The sequence below is a fragment of the Cryptomeria japonica genome, chromosome 4 (genome assembly GCF_030272615.1).
Source record: "Cryptomeria japonica chromosome 4, Sugi_1.0, whole genome shotgun sequence".
NCBI lineage: Eukaryota > Viridiplantae > Streptophyta > Pinopsida > Cupressales > Cupressaceae > Cryptomeria > Cryptomeria japonica.
The window spans coordinates 603,272,341-603,293,950 of record NC_081408.1 but is presented as its reverse complement, the minus strand read 5'-3'; the positions used below and the strand labels follow the sequence as shown (position 1 = coordinate 603,293,950).

Sequence of the window (21,610 nt, the reverse complement as noted above, 5' to 3'; positions counted from 1 at the left end):
TCTTAAGCATTGACTAAATACTATTGTGGTTCTTAGCCTACTCTCTATCTTTATTAAATGTGGAAGCTTAGTTCATTGTGGATTGTGTTGTTTGTGATAACTAAAATTTCTTATTTTGTGTGTTTTCTTATAACTTTGTTGAGAGATCCAAGTAATATATTCTAGTGCACCATTTTAGAATTTATCTTTTATTTCCCTTACCAAGCTCTTTCTCACCCTTTCCTTATTATTAAAGCACTTGAAAATAGAAGAAACATAAATTGCAATCTTGGAGTCATCTTGCATTTCAAGGTCCTACATTTGTGGGACTTCTCATGCTAATGCTCTCCATGAGGACTCACTATTGAGCATATTTGAGACTTAACACTAAGTTTATCTCTATTTTTTTTTATAGATTTAAGTTCAAGCTGACAAAGTGGCTATAAAGGTTGTCCATCTCCAAATTTTGTTCAATCATTTACCAAATGCACCATGCATTGTTGCCCATATTTCACTTACCTCACTAGGTCTCACATTTGACCTAATAGCTTTTCCTTGTATGGGGGGCAAAGGTGAGGCTACAACAATATTTCTCATTAGTGCTCTCACAATCATGCAAGATGGTCTCCTCCACCTAGCCAACACCCATCTTTTGTGTCTTCTCAATGACATGGCTGACCTTATTTAGATGGATAAGATAAACATCATTGCCTTAATTTGTCTACTTCATCTAATTGAGAGGATGATTGAAAACTTATGGAACAAATGAACCAAATTGTAGCAACAATTCCATAAAAGTTGGAAACCAATTCTAGATAACAAAAATTTATGAGATGTTTGATGATATCCTAGCTACATGAATGTAACAAACCTTTTAATTCTTGGTGATTAGTTTTTATCTAAAAACAATTAATATTATAATATTTTGAGTGGTTGATCTTGTAAATTACCTAATAGATTACTTCTTTTACTGTACTTGACTTAATTTTTGAAATTTCGAAGCATGATTCCATTTCATTTATATTTTTTAAAGAAAATATAAAATTATTTTAAAAATATAGTTATTTGATCTTTAAAAAATCATAATCATCATTACATTTTACTATTAAAATAATAATAATTAATTAGATTCAATGCAAAGATTTTAATTTTAGCATTTTTGACGTATGTAATTACAATTGGAATGGGGAAAATTGGCCATGGATAACAACAATTTGAGTAACCATACATCTAAACTACAAGCCTCTCAAATTCACCCAAGAGTTGAACCTAAGCCAAACGCACGGGTATGAACCTTAGTGGATGGCTTTCTATATCCCATACCATTATCCTCACCAATTGAACTACAAACCTTTGACAAGACCCCAAGTTTGATAATTGATAGCCTATAAAACTAAATTGTTTATTAATTAAAAACTCAACAATTCAAAATTAAATTGTTTGTTAATTATAAACTCTAACCGTTAAAAATTATTTACCTTTATTTAAATGCCCCTTCAAATTTTTATTATCAATAAAATATTTTGCCCAACACTAAAATGTAGTGTTTTGACAAGGACTCATTTTTTACAATTTCTTGATCTCCAATTCTAATCACAGAGCCTACCCATCCAAAAAGAGAAACAGTATACTGTAAAAGATACATTATTTCCAGTTCTAATGACAAAGCTTACACTTCAAAAACAGGGTCATAATGTGACAAGAGCTCTGAGACTAGCAGAAAGTAAACCAGGAGCTAATTTGTCAGAATTGTTTTCCCTCAAATGTTTGGCCAAACTGCCAATTGGGAGGAGCAACATTGTAGGAAGTGAGTGTGCTCCCGCCGCTAGTGGTAACCTCAAAAGAAAGAGCTTGACCCACCAGGTTGGCCTCCCGCTGCCAATTTTGGCCCCAATTTCTGCTCATATCCAGCCATCCCGTCTGTGATCCCTTCACCCTCACCGCCGCCACAACTCCATCTGCACCAACATTTGTAATCAACACCAGGTAAAAGTAATGATTTCCATGGATGGTGAAGCGCAATCCTCCTTCCTTCTGGCATTTTACCCTGCAGCAAAACCCAGCTTATCAGGTTTCCTGTTGCAGTAAAACAGAGGTTTTCTAAAATGATTGAGGGGATTGTTGGCGAATTAGATTTAGATGTAAACAGAATGTTTTAAGTTTTGATTTGTTCAGATGATTTATATGAAATCATATTTATTAATAAATGATTTTAAGTTTTGATTTGTTCAGATGATTTATATGAAATCATATTTATTAATAAATGAATTTAATTGAAGGAAGAGTGTGATTTCAGAAAATGAATATTTAGATTTCAGACGAACAACTTAGACAAATCATAATTTAGATTTCACCCTTCAACTAAACCCATCTAATCAGAATTCCTTCATTACAGTATTCATTTCTATTGGAGCGAAAATGAGACACAAGAAATTCTATTTCTTGAAATATGGGGGAATGGAGAATTAGCTCCGAAAGAAGCACTCTATGAAGCTTCTTGGAACTTTATTCTCTTTCCTTCCCTTTCCAAATGCAAAGGAAGAGAACAGCGATGGAACAAACAGTATAAGCAACGATATTACTTCTCCCTAAAATAGTTGGGGGATGACAGACAAATTAGATTTTCATCTAAATAACACAATTTAAGTTTAAATTTGTTCAAATGATTCATATGAAATCATATTCATTAATAGATGGGTCCTACCGAAGCAGGAGTGTGATTTCAGATGAGCTACTTAAACAAATAAAACATAAGAGTGTGTTGTTTAAACTTGGCAGAAGAAAAGATCACCTAAACAAGTTAAAGCCTAGAATATACTGTTGAAGTTTGATGAATGAAAAAACATGAATGTGATTTCAGATGAGCCACTAAACAAATCAAGCTTAGAATATTGAAAAAAAAAAATGACTACAGTTTTGAACATAAACAACCAACACATATTTTAAAATAACAAGTAACATATGGCTGTTTAAGCTTTTACCCTGGTAGAGGTCCTGGCCAGCAGATGGGTTACCTTTTGTATTGGACAGGGACTACCATGATATCCGCATTCCAGTGGACAATATGTAGGAATGTGGAGAAGGCCATGTCAAAGTGGAAAAGAGGGATGGAAAGATATGTCTGGTTTTAGAGGAAACATTTAAATAAATTAAAATTTAGAATATGTTGCTTAAATTCTATGAATGAAAAAATATGAATGAGATTTCAGAAGAATCACCAAAACAAAACTAAATAAATTAAAAGCCCAATATACTGCAATTTTAAAAGTAAACAACCAATACAGACTTATAAAATAACAACTAACATATGGTTGTTTAAACTTTTACCCTGGTAGAGGGCCTAGCAGGCAGATGGGTTACCTTCTGTAATGGATGGGTATGATGCCCGCATCCCAGTGGGCAATCTGTAGGAAGGCAGAGAATGCCATGTCAAAGTGGGGAAGAGGCGGATTGCACCACCCGCCCTCGTTGGCCGTAAGAGCATAGTTCGGTGGGCAGAAATTGGTGGCTGTGATCAGCACCGAGGGGTTGCCGGGTAAACACCATTGTGGATTGTCGACGCAGCGGATCTGAAAGCAGGCTCCGCAGGCGAGTCCGCTGTTGAACAGGGCTGTGCTCAGAGCTGCTGTGTTCGTTCCATAGCCTTGTTTGTACAGGTTCCCATAACCACATGCACCTGCTGCATACCACAATCCACACACAATCAATTTGGGGAAAATTGAACAATCAATTTGGGGAAAATTGAACACTTAATGGCAGAGGATGTTTGAAGAAACAGGGGATGTTTTGAGAAACATTTTCTTTAAAGAATTTTAAATTATAATTACCCATGGGAGCAGAGGCATCGAATCCATCGTAGAATGTGGCATTTGCTTTGCTCCATCCCTCATCTTCCTTGTACAGGACGGCTTTGGAGCAGCTCATTAACCATGAAATACAGAGCAAGTAACAGAGAGTACCTCTCATGGCGTCCCTCAGAATGAAGCAAATGAAATGTAACAGACACCAACATAAATTCCTAGCTAGAGTTATAATATAATGGGGTAAAGTGCTTCCGGAGCATATATAGGTTAATGTTTATTCTTGCCTTGCAATTGGAGAAGAGCATATTCATATGCCAAGGAAGCAAGCCGGAGGCAGTTTACAGAGGAAAGTAAGTTATCTTGTTTCATATTACAGAAATGTCTTCATGCCAACGCTAAAAATTCGCTTTTGTAATTGCTTTCGGAAAAAGAATTCCCTTCCAGCATTTTCGCTTCAAATTTAGTAGCATAATATAATTTCTTCTATCCTTGATTCCTTTCCTACTTTTGCTTTTCTTGGAGTATCATATTCTCCACTTGAATAAGAAGGCTCTGGTCTTGGTTCGGAGCTGGGAACAATTAATTCATCTGATACCTGGACTTCCTACACCTGCCGGTGTATATTACATTTTGACCTGCTTCATCAATTTTACAGCGAATCGTTTGTTGGCTACCTTGTAAGATAAACTTCCAAGTTCCCCAGAATCCATGGTGGGACTTGTGAGTAGCATCAATATTTCACTCAAATTTCATTAATAGTCACTCATGTTCCCAATTTTTCAGAAAATAGAATGGTAGGAATGCTGCCCTGTCAATTCTATCAGCAACCCACCTGTATTGTTTAACTTTTAGAAAATTGCAAGTATTTGACCAGGCAGCTCATTAGTTATTATAATTTTAACAACAGCTGACTGTCCCTTATGAAACTGACCTTTTTTCTGTCAAAAGGACCAGTGCTCTGTCATACCAATTTTCTGAACACAACATGACACTGGATGTAGCAGAGAGCTTCACAGAAAGGTTACAAGTCTGTGAATGAGTCTCTGGACAGACCTGACCACATTCACGAACAAATACAGTTGAAATCTTAAAGCAACCTTGATCACATTCCCCAACAAATACAATTGAATCTAGGAACAATCTTATGATATTCACACCAATTTATAATTGAATTTAAAAATAATATTATTTAATAAATATCTACAAAATATAATTGAATCCAAAAACAATCTTATCTAATAAATATCTATCATTAAATTTTTAATGACATTGTCAAACTAATTAGTCCCATATCCAATTTAATAACAAACAACCAGCTTAAGATAACCTGGAACAAGCACCGATTTGGCTGAAGAGATCCAGCATTGACCAAGTTTCTGAACGGCAAGTGCAAAAAGCTCTGAAGAGGAAAGAGGAATACAAATGCAGAGAGTTGGGAAATGAACAGATTGAAACTCTTTCAGATTAGTTCAGTAATGTCATCTGGCAGTCCAAGGATCTTCAAGATGGGGGTTGCAGATAAATATATCGACCAAGAATTGCAACCCTAAAGAGCACAATCCATGACCGTTGCATATATAATGCCAACAACTGATATTTCCTAGCCTCAAAAGCTTGGCCACACAATGTCTGCAGGGTGCTACGCAAGCTTAAAAGAATCCAAAGTTGAAACTCTCAATGACAATACTGACAATGGAAATGGCATCCAATTCCAAATTGTCTGGACGTCCAGCAAACGCCTGAGTAGTAACAAAGCAGCTGAAACAGGTCACATGACGATAGATAACACGAAATAATCCGAGGTTGTAAGGATCCGTGACTGAAATGTTTCAGAGCTGCCCCACTCAATTAAAATGCTCTTAACCTTTATTTAGTTTGTATTTTTTTAAGGGTTTGTGAGATTAAACGGTTTACATGAAATCCCTTCTCCTGAAATGAAATTAGGTTCAATTTCAGTTCTTTCGTTAAGATTGAAATTGTTTTTAATAAAATTACATTAGTCATTCCAACTGATATTATTCACATTAGCAATCCCACCTTGGTGTGCAATGGGTATGTCGAAGAGGTGTTGAATGTCAATTAGGAAAAAAAATGGTCTATTTTTTTCTTACATTTATGTACAAGTGATAGATTCAAATAAACAATGTGTACACTTATAGAGATCCAAACATAAATTAAATCAAACCTTTGAATCAAGAATATAATCAAGCTCTATAACAAGCTCATGATATATTTGCAATAGGGAGAGATGGAGAGAGAGGCTGAGGGAGAGATAAATATGGAGAGAGATAGAGAGGTAGATATAAGATGGAGATTGAGATAAGGAGACAGGGAGATAAATAAAGAGAGGAGAAAGGGATATATAGTGATAAAAGAGATAAATATGTAGAGAGGGAGAGAGAGTGAAAGAATGAGAGAGGGAGATATACAAAGGTAGAGATAAAGATAGGAATGGATATAGAGAGAGGTAGATAGATCGAGAGATAATGAGATAGAGGTAGAGGGAGAGATAGAAGAATAAATATGGAGGGATAGACATAGAGAGGCAAGATATATAGATATAGAGGTATAGTAAGAGGGAGATAGAGAGAGGAAGAGGGATAGAGATGGATGAATAGAGATAGAGAGGGACAAAATAAGATAGAGGGAGAAAGAGGAAAAGGGAGAGATAGATTGAGATATAGAGAGAGGTAAAAGGAGAAATAATGATAGAAAGAGATAAGGAGATGGAGAGAGATATAGATGGTTAGATAGAGTGATAGAGAGATACAGATATAAGGAGATATAGAGAGATGGGGAAAGAAAAAATAGATAGATAAATAAATAGAAGTAGAGATTGAGAGAGAGAGAGAGAGAGAGAGAGAGAGAGAGAGAGAGAGAGAGAGAGAGAGAGAGAGAGAGAGAGAGAGAGAGAGAGAGAGAGAGAGAGAGATGTCGGACAAAGAGATTTAGGTATAGAGGTCTAGTAAGAGAGAGAGGAAGAGGGAGAGAGATGTTTGAAAAGAGAGAGAGGGGAGAGGAAGATAGAGAGATAGAGGATGATGTAGAGAAATAGATAAAGATTTATAGAGAGGTAGAGGGATTGCTAGTGTGAATAATATCTCCTTAAATCTCTTTATATATAAAGAGGGAAAGAGGGAGAGATAGATAGAAGTAGAGATAGAAAATAATAGATGGAGATGAGGAGGGATGGAGAGAGGGAGAAAGAAAGAGGAAGAGATAGAGATACATGGGAAGAGAAAGAGAAATAAATCTACGAGGATAGGAAGGAAGAGATCAAGAGGGATAGAGAGAGGGGGGATAGAGAAATAGAAAAAGGTAGGTAGAGGAGGGAGAGTGAAAAGAGATAGGAAGTTATATAGAGGTGGGGACTATGATATATATCTATAGAAATAGAAAGTCATATTGTGGTTCAAATAGGGATATTTATCTATACATAAGAAGAGAAAGAGAGAGAGCTCTTTATATCTACGCTCTCCTCTCTATTTCTATGTCTATATCTCTTCTTTCTCTCAATTTATTTGTTCCTTTATCTCTCTCAATAAAGCTAATAAATTCTTATATGGCAATTTAATTTATGCTATATAAAAAATATTATATGCATATTTCTATTGTAGAATATAACATATAATAATATATTGCAATAATATTTTTCTAAAAATGAATTTAATAATTTACATTAAATATAAAATATAATATAATAATGATATAATTTATATTCTATCAAATATTATATGTAATATAAATATAATATATTGTATATAGTTATGTATTATATTATATTTATATATAATAATTTATATCGTAAAATATAATATAATAAATTTTTTTTTGATTGGTAATGGGCCGAAGCTGATAAGGTGTACATACCCTACCCACTTATGGGATTTGAACTTGTGACTTCTCTTTCAAAGGCACAAGTTCTCCACCACTAGGCCAACTCAAGCTATACAATAACAAATATAATAATATTATTATTAATGTAAGAGAAAAATAAAAACGAATTCCACTTATTTGTGTGGTGATACAAATCAAACAATATGAAATCGAAGGAAGAAAACTATGTAATTGTAATCAAATATGAAAAAACAAACACATGGGAAGGAACTAATTATGTGATATAGTGAAGAACTACTTACCCACCACTAAATCAAGTGTCTTGCTAAATTTAATGATCTCCACATATATTTTTCACATAGATTAGATAGTAGAGATCAGACAATCTTGGCTTAAAAAGCATATTTATATACTTTTATAATTTTTCTTTTATTTACACATTTTGTATTATTATACTATTGCTTAAATTTAAATACCAAACCTCCCAAGTTAGGAGGAGAGGGGAGAGGCCCCTATCTCATATATTTCGTCTAGATTCTTCAACACAAATAGATAGATTGTTTTAGAATGCAATGTTATAGGGAAACCTCTTTTGTTTTGAATTATGTGTGAGATGGCTCTTTGCCCACATAACATTAGTAGAAGGTAATGGAAGAATAGGAATGACATGTAGGGGTAGGCCCAACATCTACAATATTTAGGATCTAGGAAGAGTGTAGTCATAGTATTGAAAGTAAAAATAAAATCATTCAAGATATTTCCATACACAGGTAAAGGAACCACATAAAATTAATCAAATTTCTAAAAGCCATCATTGCAGTATTAAAGTAATCATTAACAACCCACATCAGATTTTCATGTGAATGAAAATCAAAACGAAGACAAAGAATAAGCAAAAAATGAAAAACCGGTAGAAAGCAAAATATATAGGAGGATAGAAAACAACGAAAGTTAGGTGGAAAACGACAACAATAAAAAAAATAGCAGGAAAGTGATGAACGGAGGAGATATCTCCAATCGTCTTACATTGGTTTTTCTTCATTTTCAAATGTGGGTTTTAAAAGGCAGGTTGTTCATCTCATATAAGATTCATCTCATATAAGATACACCTTGGGCGTAAAAATTGGTAATAGATCATGTAAATCTTGGTGAAGGATGCTACTTTTCAAAATTAAAAGCCTTGATGAGGATATCATTAATTTTCTCTCCATTTGTCCATGGTGTTCATATTGAATCAATGGTGGCATTTGTAGTCGCTCATATTAATCTAGCAACACATGTTTCACACCATATTATTGGCATTGTAAAACTTAAATGATCTCACCTTAATTAGTGTCTATTATTTCAAGGCCTCTCTATTGCTTCTAGATTGACCCATTTAGGTGTCCTTGATGATGCCCTTTTTGTTGGAATCAAGAGTCTTTCAAACATCTTTTTTGATCTGGACTTGAATTTTTCAAGTTGTCTAGATCCAAGCTATTTTCTTGGCATATGGTCCTCTTAGGAGGATTGACCTCCTTTTGTTTCTACTTTAGCCCCCTAGTGGTTTTTTTTGTTTTTTTTTGTAATTTTTTCTTTTATATTTTATGTTATCTTTCTACAGGGTAATGCCCCATATCGACTTTTGAAGTGTGACTTTTTCACCCATCTTTTTTTGTGAATATGTGTAACACTACTTTTAAAATGGTAATATAGACACTATTCATAAAAAAAAATCAATTTATTTTATATTAATAAAAAATGACATTAAAAAATAAACTTAGATTTGATCTTGAATATGAATATAAAAATATTTGCATTTCTATGAGTTATGCCAGAATATTATATGACAAAATCTTAAACCTGAGGATCATCCCACAATAATGTGTTCCACTTGTCAGATGGAGAAAAAAAAGTTCCTTAGCCATTGACATGTGAAATATATATACCTTTGTATAAAGGCAAACTTTGGAATGAAGGCCCCTTGGCTCAAATGTGGTATCAAGAAAACCTTCGTTTGAAGTCTGTGTTATAAGAAGCCTTCAAATAATTTATTTTTTTAATTGCTTTTTTCATTGATAAGGAAAGGCATGATAGAGATAGAAACAACACCTTCAAATGGAAGTATCTGGAGTATTCCAAGAAAAACAAAACCTAACTATACACAATGATCTAGCAACTAAATGGCTCAATGGCATCAATAAGAGACTTGTTATATCAATGTTCAATGTTACAAGTACTATACATTTTCCTAGTCAATGATTAAATTAATAAAAAATTAAAATTTATCTCTAATTGAGCAATAATTTTGTTTACCATTTTTCCTTATGTAGAATAGTTTTGTTTTAAAAAACATATTTAACAAAATAGTTAAAAAACCCCAAACCTTTAAAAGTAGACCCTAAACCCTAAACCCTAAACCCTAAACCCTAAACCATGCTTCCTAAAATCTAAACCCTAAAAACTAAATCCTAAACCCTATGTAGTAAACTATGGTCTATTTAGTACAATTGAGGGAGTTTTGAGAAATAAGTTCAATCGACAATTTGATAGAAATAAAATAAAATGAGAGGCCTCTCTCTTTCTGCCCTAAAACTAAATATGGATGATGCCTCCCATGGTGATACCAATCAAAGAAAATGTGAAGAGGTTCTCAAATAAAATAATGGAAAAATATCATTGCCTTCTCTTCTTCCATAGGAAATACAAGGAATAACTATGAGGAAATGTACCTACTCCTAATGGGTGTTACAACTATCAAAGAGAAAAGACACTTCTTAATATCATTTTCCATTTTAATAACTCACTTGATTGTTATGGAGACCATTTAATTTTGCTCCAAAAATTGGAAACTAGAAAACAAGTTACATGAAAGTTAATATATGAGAAATGACCTCTACAAAATTTATTCACCCACTATAGAGAAATAATGAATGTGTTAACATTGTATAAAATTAGGTTATTGATAAGAATTATACTCAAGCAATCATATGGGATTCATCTCACTCCATACATCAAACTAAGAATTTTTAATAAAGTTGGATAACATGAGTGACCTCCAAGTTGACAAACACAAGCATCACATATTGGAAAAATGAGAAAATATATTATTTTTTCTAAATATTAGGTTGCTTAATCAAATTGGAGTTATGGTAGTGGTATGTGTAGTAAGGGATTGAGAAGAAGGAGCTAGGTGGATGAGGAAAAATGCAAATAGGATGTGGATATCTTATGTGTTGATTGTGTTTATCATTTGCTTAGCTGCTTTAATGTTAAAGTAAGATCTGTTATGGTCCTAGTGATGAATTGAAATTGAAGTTGATATTTGGCATATAGTGATTCACCCACCTTTGAGGACAACAAGGAGGAAGATGAAGGATTTTTCCTTGTTCATAAACAAAAGAGAAGATTGGAAAGAAAAAATCCAAGAAGGCAAGCATACAATACCAGGTTAAATCATTCTTTTGATGGTTATTGTTTTAATTGCAATCATTTTGGATACAAGGTGGTAGATTGCAAAGCATTTCCTATTTAAGGAATAATAATTTTGTGAGTAGAAATGTATCTTCTTCTTTGGTTGATTTCAATCTCATATGTTATCAGTGCAACAATTTTGGACATATTGAAAGATATTATAGAAGTGGTTTTCTGAAGGCTTCTAAGTTGGATGGAAATGAAAGTACCTCTATTGATAAAAAGAATGAAACTAAGAAGGTGTGAAAAAGAAAGCAAGACAAATAGAAATGTTGAAGATCAATAATTACTCATACTGTATTACATGTACAAATAGAGAAGAGTGATGGATCCAATTATAAAGGGTAAAATGTTTCATCCAGTGCTGGAGGTTATGAAATCAGAGAAGAAAGTACCAACAAGATTTTTGTGGAAAGTTGTAGCATAGAAAGTGATGACCTTAGTGAGATAAAGGGAATGTAGTTCCTTTTGAGACAAAATTGGCTATGGTACAAAAAGGTTGAGTAAAATAATACATTTGATTTTTTTAGGTAGAAGATGAAATATAGATCTCTCTCTTTCTTACTTTAAGAGGAAGTACAAGTTCAAGGAGAGTGTTGACTTAGTACTACAAGAAATCTTGGTGGTCTTATGGTGAAGTACAAATTGTATCAAAAGGATTCAAGTGTCCCCTTGCCATTGATGTAGAAGGGGGAGAGAGAAAGACAAAAATATTGTTCGACAATGCTTGTTGACAAAGAAGAGTATTAGTCACAAGGGAGCATTGTGTCATTTTCTATCAATGACAAAGGGGGAGATTGTTGGACATCATGTTGTCATTGATATAATAGATTTTGAGTTATGTTGAAGAACTCCCTTAATGTTCTTGATTAGTAAAGCAACATTAACTAGGGCGTTGACGCTTAACATAGTCAAAAACTATCAACATACAACAAGCAACATCAAGAGAGATGATGTTGGCAAAAAAACAATAACCCAAAGGCAATTAGAAACAAACACAGTCAGACAGGCAAGGAAACCTATCCAACTGAAGAACAAAATACTCCACTCAATGGGGGGGGGAGAGCCACCCAAACCCCAACGAGGGAGGGGGGGAGGGGGGTTTGGGGCAGGGGAGAAGACTTCCTCTTCCACCTTCGAGCAACCACGGTCCAGGCGATGTTGTCATTAGGTCTATCAAAAGAGAGATCAATTGGAAGAGACCCTGCAAGGTTACAAACAGTGGAGTCAACAGAGTGCTGCAACAGAACAACAACAGGTTGTGACAAAACAATAGCAGCAGAAACAAATCCAGCAATAGGGGATCGTGGCTGTAGAATAGAAGAAGCAGAAGTGGGGACCTCAGGAGATGGGGCCGCAGAAGGAGCAACAAGAGCATCAATAGTCGTGAGAGGCACGACATCGACATCATCCTCATGAGAGGAGCCAATAGATGTAGAGTCAAGACCATTGATTGTTAAGTGGTCAGTAGTAGCATTCTTCCACCAGGTAGAAACACCTTTGTGGTGTGAAATAGAATAGTTTGAAGCAAGATGACCCTTAGAGATCTTGCAGTGGAAGGGGAAGCCTTCAAAATCCAGCAGTTGTGACCAAGGCCTATCCCCTACAACAAGAACCACATATCCCGGGAGAGGAGAAGAGATGTCAATGTCCACAAGAATGCAAGAAAAAGTAGTGTGGTCCATTGAGGACGTATCTTCATCGACCTTCAAGAAACGACCAATAGAGTTACTGATAGCCTCATAACAAGAGTTCTCCCAAAAATGGAGAGGGAGATTGATGAGTCGGACCCAAATTGGACACATATTAAGTGGTTCAGTGAGAGGGTTAAAAGAAGTTGTCCAAGGCTTAACAAAGAGGGAGTGCACTCCCCAAGCCCACAACATGCCCAAAACCAAATCTCAATCAATGGAAGATGTGAAGGAAGCGACAAAAAAACCTCTAGCACAAGGGAAAAGCTCAATATTGTGAGCAACCAAAGACCGCTCAATGTTATCATAATGGTTTGATATCATTTATTCTTGAGTGTAAGCTAAAGTAAAGTTGCATATGTTGTATCATATTCTAGAGTTTCAAAGGTTCGGCTTCAACAAACAAAAAGTTGAGTGACAAAATACACATAGTGATAGATGGTTGATTGTGCTAAGGTTCCTAATGGATTCGTTAGAGAAGGATAACAAGCACCACTCGGAGGGAGTGTGTGAATGTAGTTTGAGACCAATTGAGTTCATGTTGGCTAACACTTAACATGTTCTCACTCCTGGTGTAATGTTTTGGCATTTGGATCAAGGCTATTACATGTTTGGTTTTAGGTTTATTCATGGTTGAATTGTAGATATTGTAAATATGTTCTAGGTAGACTTGAGGATGTAATTAATATTGGAGTACATGTATAATGCTGATCAAATTCATTCCATTGTGTGTGTAAGTGAGTAGAAGATAATTGTGGAAAAAGTTGTTTAAGCTGTATACTCAATTTGTGTATATGTACAAACTAAAATGCAGATCTCCTACACAATGTAATAGTGTTTTAAAGGATAAAATTAGAGAGATGTTGGAGCCTCAACTTAGAAGGTCCGCATTACATATCTTTCATATATCTTGTTGTGATTGAGGTTGGTGCCTACAAATGTATTTAGGGATTGGTGTCTCCACCCGAGGTCATAATTCTTATGTGTTTGGTGCCTACAAAATATTGTAATTTCTTTACTATCTTGTGAAGTTGGTTTGTATAGTAGATCCAAGTAGCTATTCTCATTGTGGTTTTGAATTTTTGGGTTTCCATGTATATTTGGTGTTCTCATGTATTGATGTGTGATTATGTTTATCATTTTCATAGCTTCTTTAATGTTAAAGTAAGATTTGATAATGATCCTAATAGTAAATTAGATTTGAAGCTGATATTTGGTGTGTACTATACTAATCCACTCACATATAAGATGAGGATTGTGATTGATAAAACCTCAAGAAAGACGACAATTTTCAAGGTATCAAATGAGAATGAAGATTAATATTGTAGTGAAGATTCATATCTTGAAGAAGCAAATTTTGTGAGTAGATTAAAAACATGTTTTGGCAAGTTACCATTCACATGTTTCAAGTGTGTTAAAATTGCACACACCATTTCAATTGTTATTTTCAGGATAGTTGATGATAAGATGTCATATCATACTCATTTGATTAGTATGATCAAAGCCCCTATAGAAATGAAATTAAAAAGGATATATTCTTGGCAATGAAAAGCATAGATGGTAATGACAAATATGCGTTTTTCAAAAATGAAGAAGAAGATGCAAAATGGTTTTTGAAGATAAACTCCATTGTGCTCACAAAGTGATCAAGATTCTTATTCGGTTATCAAGTCCAATAACAAAGTACAAGAATAACAAAATATAATATTCTTGCTAGACATCTTAACAATACTTATCTATGTTATGACCACTCACAAAACACTAATAGAAGATAGTTCTAACATTTCTTTTATTTAGGTAACTAAGATATTGGCATTTGAATTTGAATTCAATGATATTGGTCGATTCAAACATTAAAAAAATTAAAGGTTGTCTCTCCCCTATAAAGTTCAACATGTCCCCAAGTTTCCTCCTAAAATATCATTTAGATATTTTCTAGTTATGAAATTGATCTTCGGACCTATGGGTTATGGGCCCATAATGTAAGCATTATCAGCCTTAATTTAAAAATCCCCCCCCCCCCCAAAAAAAAAAAGAAAAAAGGAAAGAAAATAGCTATTCTTATCATATAAATGTGGACAATAGACAAAGAGGCTTACTATGGATTTCAAGTATTGTTTTCCAATTCTAGAATGGAATGCAAATGATTTAGTGGAATAATCTATATTTAAGATACTACTTGATAATTAGATTATAGGTGCATGACTTTTACTTCTATCCATGTGAAGACTTCCTTGTCATTGAGCATCATCTTACATTCCTATGATAACAATATGTATACATAAGAGTGGCTAGAACACAATAGCCTTTAAAAAAGAAAGCGTTTGGATTAAGGACCCAATTTATCATTTATACATGTTTATGGTGAAAATGGATAACAACAATATTGAAAGACTAAATGATTTCAACCACAAAACCCTAGCCTAACAACAACAAAGATCCACCATAACATATGAAGATTACCTAAGACAATGCAAATCAAATGAAATCATAAAGATTATATCATCACATGTCCAATAGGGTTTGAATCTCCATTCTTCCTATATCCATTGATCTTGCTTGATATATTTGCTCTCAGATTTCATGTGCGCAAGAGCTCAACAAAGAACGGAAAAGTGGTTGCAAGTAGGATCGCATATGAAAGTTCAAAAGCGTATTGTAGTCGAGTCGTAAGCAGGGCTGAATGCATAGTGAGGGTTTGATAATGAAGGAAGCATCTTCTTATATAGAAGACACTATATGAAATGGAGGGATGAGATTGAGAGGTGTAAAAGAGGTCGGCTATGATTAGAGGGTAGGTAAAGAAAATAATAAAATAATGAAAGGGTAGGTAGTGTATGAATTAAGAGATGAATGACATGTGTTATGAGTAGAAAAGGTTAATGAATTAATTAATTAAATAAAGATTTATTTAATTAATATAAGAAGTGGGATCAATTAAATAAATAAGAGTATTTATTTAATTTAGAAAAAGGATAATTTAAATAAATAAATGTATTTATTTAAATGAGAAATAAGGCTAGAAGAGGATAAATGAATTAATTAAATAAATAAAGATTTATTCAATTAATAGAAGAATTAGGCTAAAGTAATTAAATAAATAAAAATATTTATTTAATTAGACAAGACAATTTTAGGTGTCTACATTTTGCCCCTCTTTGAGACAATGAAGCTCGTTGCGTTGTTTCAAAGAAGATAATATGAACTGATACAAAGTTGCCCCAAGATGGGAATGATATGCCCCCTCGAGAGATTGGATGAAAATGTTTGAAAAGATCGCAAACAATCTCTCAATAAGAAAGAAAGGCTAGAATGGACTGACCGGATAAAGTGACTGAGTCATGGGATAATGAAGACTGACTCGAGAGACCCGAGTTAGGGCTAGGGCTAGGGTAGTTTATAAGATAGACCACGAGGCGAAAACATCCTCATTGTCATCCACACATCCAAGAGATCAGAGTGCAGAGAGAGAATAAAGCAGCAGCTGTCAACAACGATGGCATTGGTTCATAGATTCGATCGGTAAGTACCACAAAACCTCCTTGTACTTTGTCGCATTAATTGTTGTCATAAATGCATGCTAGGTAGTGCAATAAATGTGCTTTAGGATAATGTCAAAAAATATTAAAAACGTGTAGGCGTGTTTGTGAAATGTGGGCACGTCTGTGCAGGACATGTGCGTCTATGCAAAATGCGAGCGCGTTTGCGTTGTGTAGGCACGTTTGTGAAATGTGGGCACGGCGTGTCTGTGCAGAGCATAGGCACGTCTATGTATTTCAGGCACGTCTGTGCAGAGCAGGCGCATTTATGCAATATGTAAGCGCGTTTATGTTTTCAAGGTCAAATCGACAGTTTTGTGATGAACATACGCTGTCGATTGGATAAGCTGCTGAGAGGATAACTCAAGCAGGTCCTCTGAGGAAGACTAGGATAGCAAATAGGGCTAGGATTGACAATTCTGTGATAGAACATATGTTGCCAATTAGGAAACTACTCAAGAGGATACACTCAAGCAGAGGCCCTAGGATAAGATAAATCGAGGCACTTTGTGATGAATAGTGAGTACCAAGATAAAGTACTTTGTGATGAATAGGGAGTACTAAAAAAAAAAGAGCAGCACTTTGTGATGAATAGGGAGTGCAAATATGAGCAACACTTTGTGATGAACAGGGAGTGCAAAAAAATACGTAGTACTTTGTGATGAACAGGGAGTACCACTAGGATAAATAGCAACACTTTGTGATAAACAGTGAGTATCACTAGGAAAAAAATAGCAACACTTTGTGATGAACAGTGAGTGTCACTTGGATTGACATGATTGATTTGCTTGACTGCAGGAGTACCTACCTATGCTGGAGTCACGGGAGAGATTCCCATCGACTCAGAGGTTACTACCAGAGCTGATATTTGAGGACAGAGCCGCGATTGAGGTTATGGGTCTGCGACATATTTTGTATGTGCCTGAGTTTCGGGCGAGCATGGGATTGCTGACTGTGCTGGTTGAGAGATGACACTCAAAGACTTGTAGTTTTCATTTGTTGATGGGTGAGATGACAATCACCTTAGAGGATGTATATAGGATTTTGAGGATACCGATCGATGGGGAGTTGATACCCTATGATCGAGATGGAGGCATGGATGCCCTGAGACGAGTGTTTCAGGATCTAGGACTGGAGATGAGGGTTGGACACGTGGCCTGGGATACCATGACCACGATAGGATTAGCACTACTAGCAGTGTTGGTAGGAGTTATCAGTGGGTTCCTCTATCTGGACAGGGTGACACAAGGGTTGGTTGTAGCCATATGTATTTTGACATCATTGTATCATGACACTTATGATTATATATATATGAGATGATTCATCCTTGCGGCAGCTATATGCATGTGTACCTATGTGATGAGATGTTTTATGTGATGCTTATGATATGGATGCAAATATGTACATGATGAAATGCAATGTTTTTGGTTTTTTATGTTTTATATGTTATGCAAATGCAAATGTGAATGTATGAAATGCAAATGAATATGATAATGCAAATAACTATTTGCATGATGAGAATGTAAAATGTGCTAATATGTGTTGTGTGCAGGATGTGATGCAATTGTGATACCTATATGTATGTATGAAATGCTTAATATGTGGTAATGCAGGTGCAACTACATGAAATACAAATATTTTTGGTGTGTCCTTATACTCAGTCATGTGATAGCGGGCTACACGGACTCAAGAAGGAGGATGGAAGTCAATCAAGAAAGGGGGATGAAAGATAGAATATATGGAAGTGAAAGAGCTTCTTGTGCATTATCATCATTGAGATTTATTATGGCAAAATAGGTTATGACAATCGAGGCATATGTTTGACCCAGAAAGTCATTGTACCTGTTTGCATGGAGATAAGACAGTCACAAACAAGGAATGTCCCAGTTCACACTAGACTCACAGTGTCCTCATATCCTTGGACAAGTCATAGCATTACTAAAAGACAATCCACAGACAACAAAGAAAAATAGGTGACGATACCCCATCCTCGCCTTTCTAGTCAAAGACATCCTGGAGATAGAATCTCTAGTCAGAGACATCCTGGAAAAGCTAAAAGACATGTCACCAAAAGATAAAATCAAAATAACACCAAGACTCGACACCAACATCCACTGTAGTCCTCAAGTTTAGTGTCTCTTGTCACTTGTATAAGTCTTATTTGATTGTGGTCACAATGTTTACTTTCACAAAAAGGATAGATAGCATTGAACCATATGTTGTCTGAGTCTGTTGAAAGATTTGATTTGTTGAAGCCCATTGTTACTGCTGTGTCTCATCTGAAACTGGCTGAATCCATGAAACTGATAATTTATTGCGGAGAAGATGAAACTTTATTGCGGATCGACGATGCAGATGTTGCTTTTATTGCGGATTGTGCGCGAATAGACTGAAGAAAATTTGGAAGAAACTGTACTCCTCGGAACGTGTGATATTCTTAGTTCCACACCCATCACTAGATGTAGGATTTGCCTTACCCACAGATAGGAGCTGATTTATTATGGATGGAAAGGGGTGAAAAGGGAGGTTTATTATGAATGGCGAACCAATCTTGGGTAGATCAATAACAAGCTATGATGGGAATGTGTAAAGTTTATTATGGATGCAGAGGTTGTGAGTGTGTGCAAAGTGAAAGGATGAAAGTGAATCCTGAAGGAGGGAGGAGCAATGTCTCTACACATGGCGCCGGTGACCCAGTTTTCACCATGGTACTTGCCCAGGGAGCCACCGAAGTGGTTTTCACCGTTGGACGAAATGTTTTTTTTTTTTTTTGGTGTGTCACAGGGCGCCTATTTGCTAGGTTTTCACCAAGTAACGATTTTTTATGTTTATGATTTTTTTTAAATTTTTTTTTGTATTTTTGAATTAGGATACTCTGAAGAGCTATGTGTAAAACCTACGAAGGTGCACGCTGTTGATAGGATCCTCCAAAGGTTCACCCTCTGTGGTTGAGAGCTGATATGCACTAGATCCATATGCTGTTGTGATGATGTAAGGACCAAGCCAGTTTGGTTCGAACTTGCCCTTCTTCTCTCCGTCTTGTTGATTTTTTGGATTTTCTCTGAGAACCAAGTCACCTACCTCAAATGTGCGAAGCTTTACCTTATGATTGTAACTGCAATGTTCCCTGACTGAATGATTTGTAGCTCGAGTGACTATCTTCCTTGATGAAGGAACTAAGATAGAATTATTAGCGTGTGGACTACACAGGCCCATATGCATGTCACCTAAAGAAGTTTGGGCATCCCTGATAACAAAATCTCTCGAGGAAGCTCCATTAAAGGTCCATGATGTATCGCCGAGAGGGAAAGGATGTGTGGAACAAGTGGATGAGTAATGAAGGCTTGTGATTGTGAAAATAAGTGAAAGTAGGATAGCATGATGGAGACTTAGGATCAACAAGTGTGCTTTTTGACTTAAATTTTTAGAACTTTTGCCCCCAGTTATTTTGATATTAGTGGAGATCAACTCTTGTTCTTTTTCTTTCATAGGATTTTTATCCTTGAATTTGATTTTTGCAGAGTCTAGTAGCTTTTAAGTTTGATTTGAACTAAAAGACTTTTCTTTATTTTTGACTTTTAGATTTTTCTTTTCAAAGCTTGATTTTTGATCCCCAATAAGTAAGGGCTTTTGTGATTCTTGTTGATCCAAGTTTGGAAGTGGAGTGGAAATGGAATGAGTGGATGATATGGTAAAGCTATGTGAGTTCTCAAGAGGGCTGGTGATACGCTCAATAGATTCTTTGTTGGAACCATTCTTAGGACTATTGATATCAAGAGATGCTTGCACCACTAGAGGAGATTTGCATTCAGACTTAGTAGCCACAACACTAGGTGGTTCACACTCAATTCCTTGGCATTGTAAATTTTTTGTAGGTTGTTCCTGTTGACTTAATACCTTAGGAGATAATGGGAGTTGGTCAACATGAAATATATACTCACCACATCCTAGGTCTTTAATCTTGAACTTTTCTTTTAGCTCTGCTTGTTTGGATGTAGAAGCTTTCAATGATTTTGGATCCACATAGGCTGATGAAGGAATAGCTTGTCGATTGATTGGGATTGTTATTTCTGATCTAGGTCGCACATTGTTGCAATATATGAATGGATTTGGATCAGCTTTGACAGTCACTTCAACTCCATTGTGTGGAAACTTGATACATTGGTGGCATGTAGATGGGATTGCTCTCATCTCATGAATCCAAGGACGTCCTAGCAATATGTTGTATGTGAGATCTAGTTCTAGGACTTGACAAACCACATCCTTTGTAACTGGCCCAACTCTGAGAGGTAAGGTGACTGTGCCTTTGGATGAATGCTCTTCATCATCATATGCCTTGATGGTAATTTTGTTTGTAGAATTCACAGCTTTATCAGAATATCCCAATTGTTTAATAGTGCTCAATGTACAAATGTTCAGACCTGCTCCTCCATCTATCAGGACTCGTTTTATTCGATGTTTGTGTATGAAGGCTTCAATGTGTAAAGGTGCATTATGTGGCTGACTTATGGAGGCGTCATCGACTTCTGTGAATGTAAGGGAGTGTGGAATGGAAAGGTATCCCACCATGGCTTGAAACTGGTCCACATTCAGATCAGTAGGAACAACAGTTTCTCTCAAGATTTTATCAAGAATTGCTTTATATGCGGGGGATATGCGTAGGAGCTCAAGGATGGAGATGAATGCGGGTGTCTTCCCTAACTATTCTACAAGGTCATACTCAGGCTTGGTTGACTAGGAAGCGATGTTTTTGGCTGGAGCACCTTGCAAAGTGAATTTACCTCGACGGGTTGTAACATGACATTCAGAGGTAGGTTCGGAAGAAGATCCAATTCCTTTCAAAACGATCTTGGGTCTCTGGGTAGAATTCTTAGGGGTTTTGTCCTTGATGATAATAGTAGAGACATAATTATCCATTGAAATGTGATTGATAGTTGAATCATAGTTATAGGATGCTCTTGTATAGTTGGTTTGGTCATCTGTGGCTTTAACTTTTCCCTTGTCATGTTTTGGGAATGGTTCCTTAAACATCTCATGTTCTTGATTGGATGAGTGTCCTTCAATCTCAATGTCACCTCTATCAATGAGATCTTGTATGATGTTCTTCAGTCGATGACAATTTCCTGTTTTATGACCCTTGCTCTTGTGAAATTCGCAATACTCATCATCATTCCACCAATTTGGTTTGACCTTTGGTTCATATGGAGGAAAATCTGGAATGGTGATTACTTTGTTTGCCACTAGCTTCTTGAAAACTGACTCAAGTGGTTCTCCCAATGGAGTGTACTTCTTTCATGATTTGGAAGTT

The 21,610-nt window shown here is 35.5% G+C and overlaps 1 protein-coding gene across 1 annotated transcript; it reads right to left on the bottom strand.

Moving 5' to 3' along the window:
- Positions 1-1,607: 1,607 nt before the first annotated feature.
- On the bottom strand, positions 1,608-5,564 carry LOC131061084 (expansin-A16). Its single transcript, XM_057994594.2, has 4 exons — positions 5,110-5,564; positions 3,807-4,835; positions 3,340-3,658; positions 1,608-2,026 (listed from the first exon to the last, which is right to left on the bottom strand). The coding sequence occupies exons 2-4, from the start codon at positions 3,943-3,945 to the stop codon at positions 1,723-1,725; spliced, it is 762 nt and encodes a 253-aa protein (XP_057850577.1). The 5' UTR covers positions 3,946-4,835; positions 5,110-5,564; the 3' UTR covers positions 1,608-1,722.
- Positions 5,565-21,610: the final 16,046 nt, after the last annotated feature.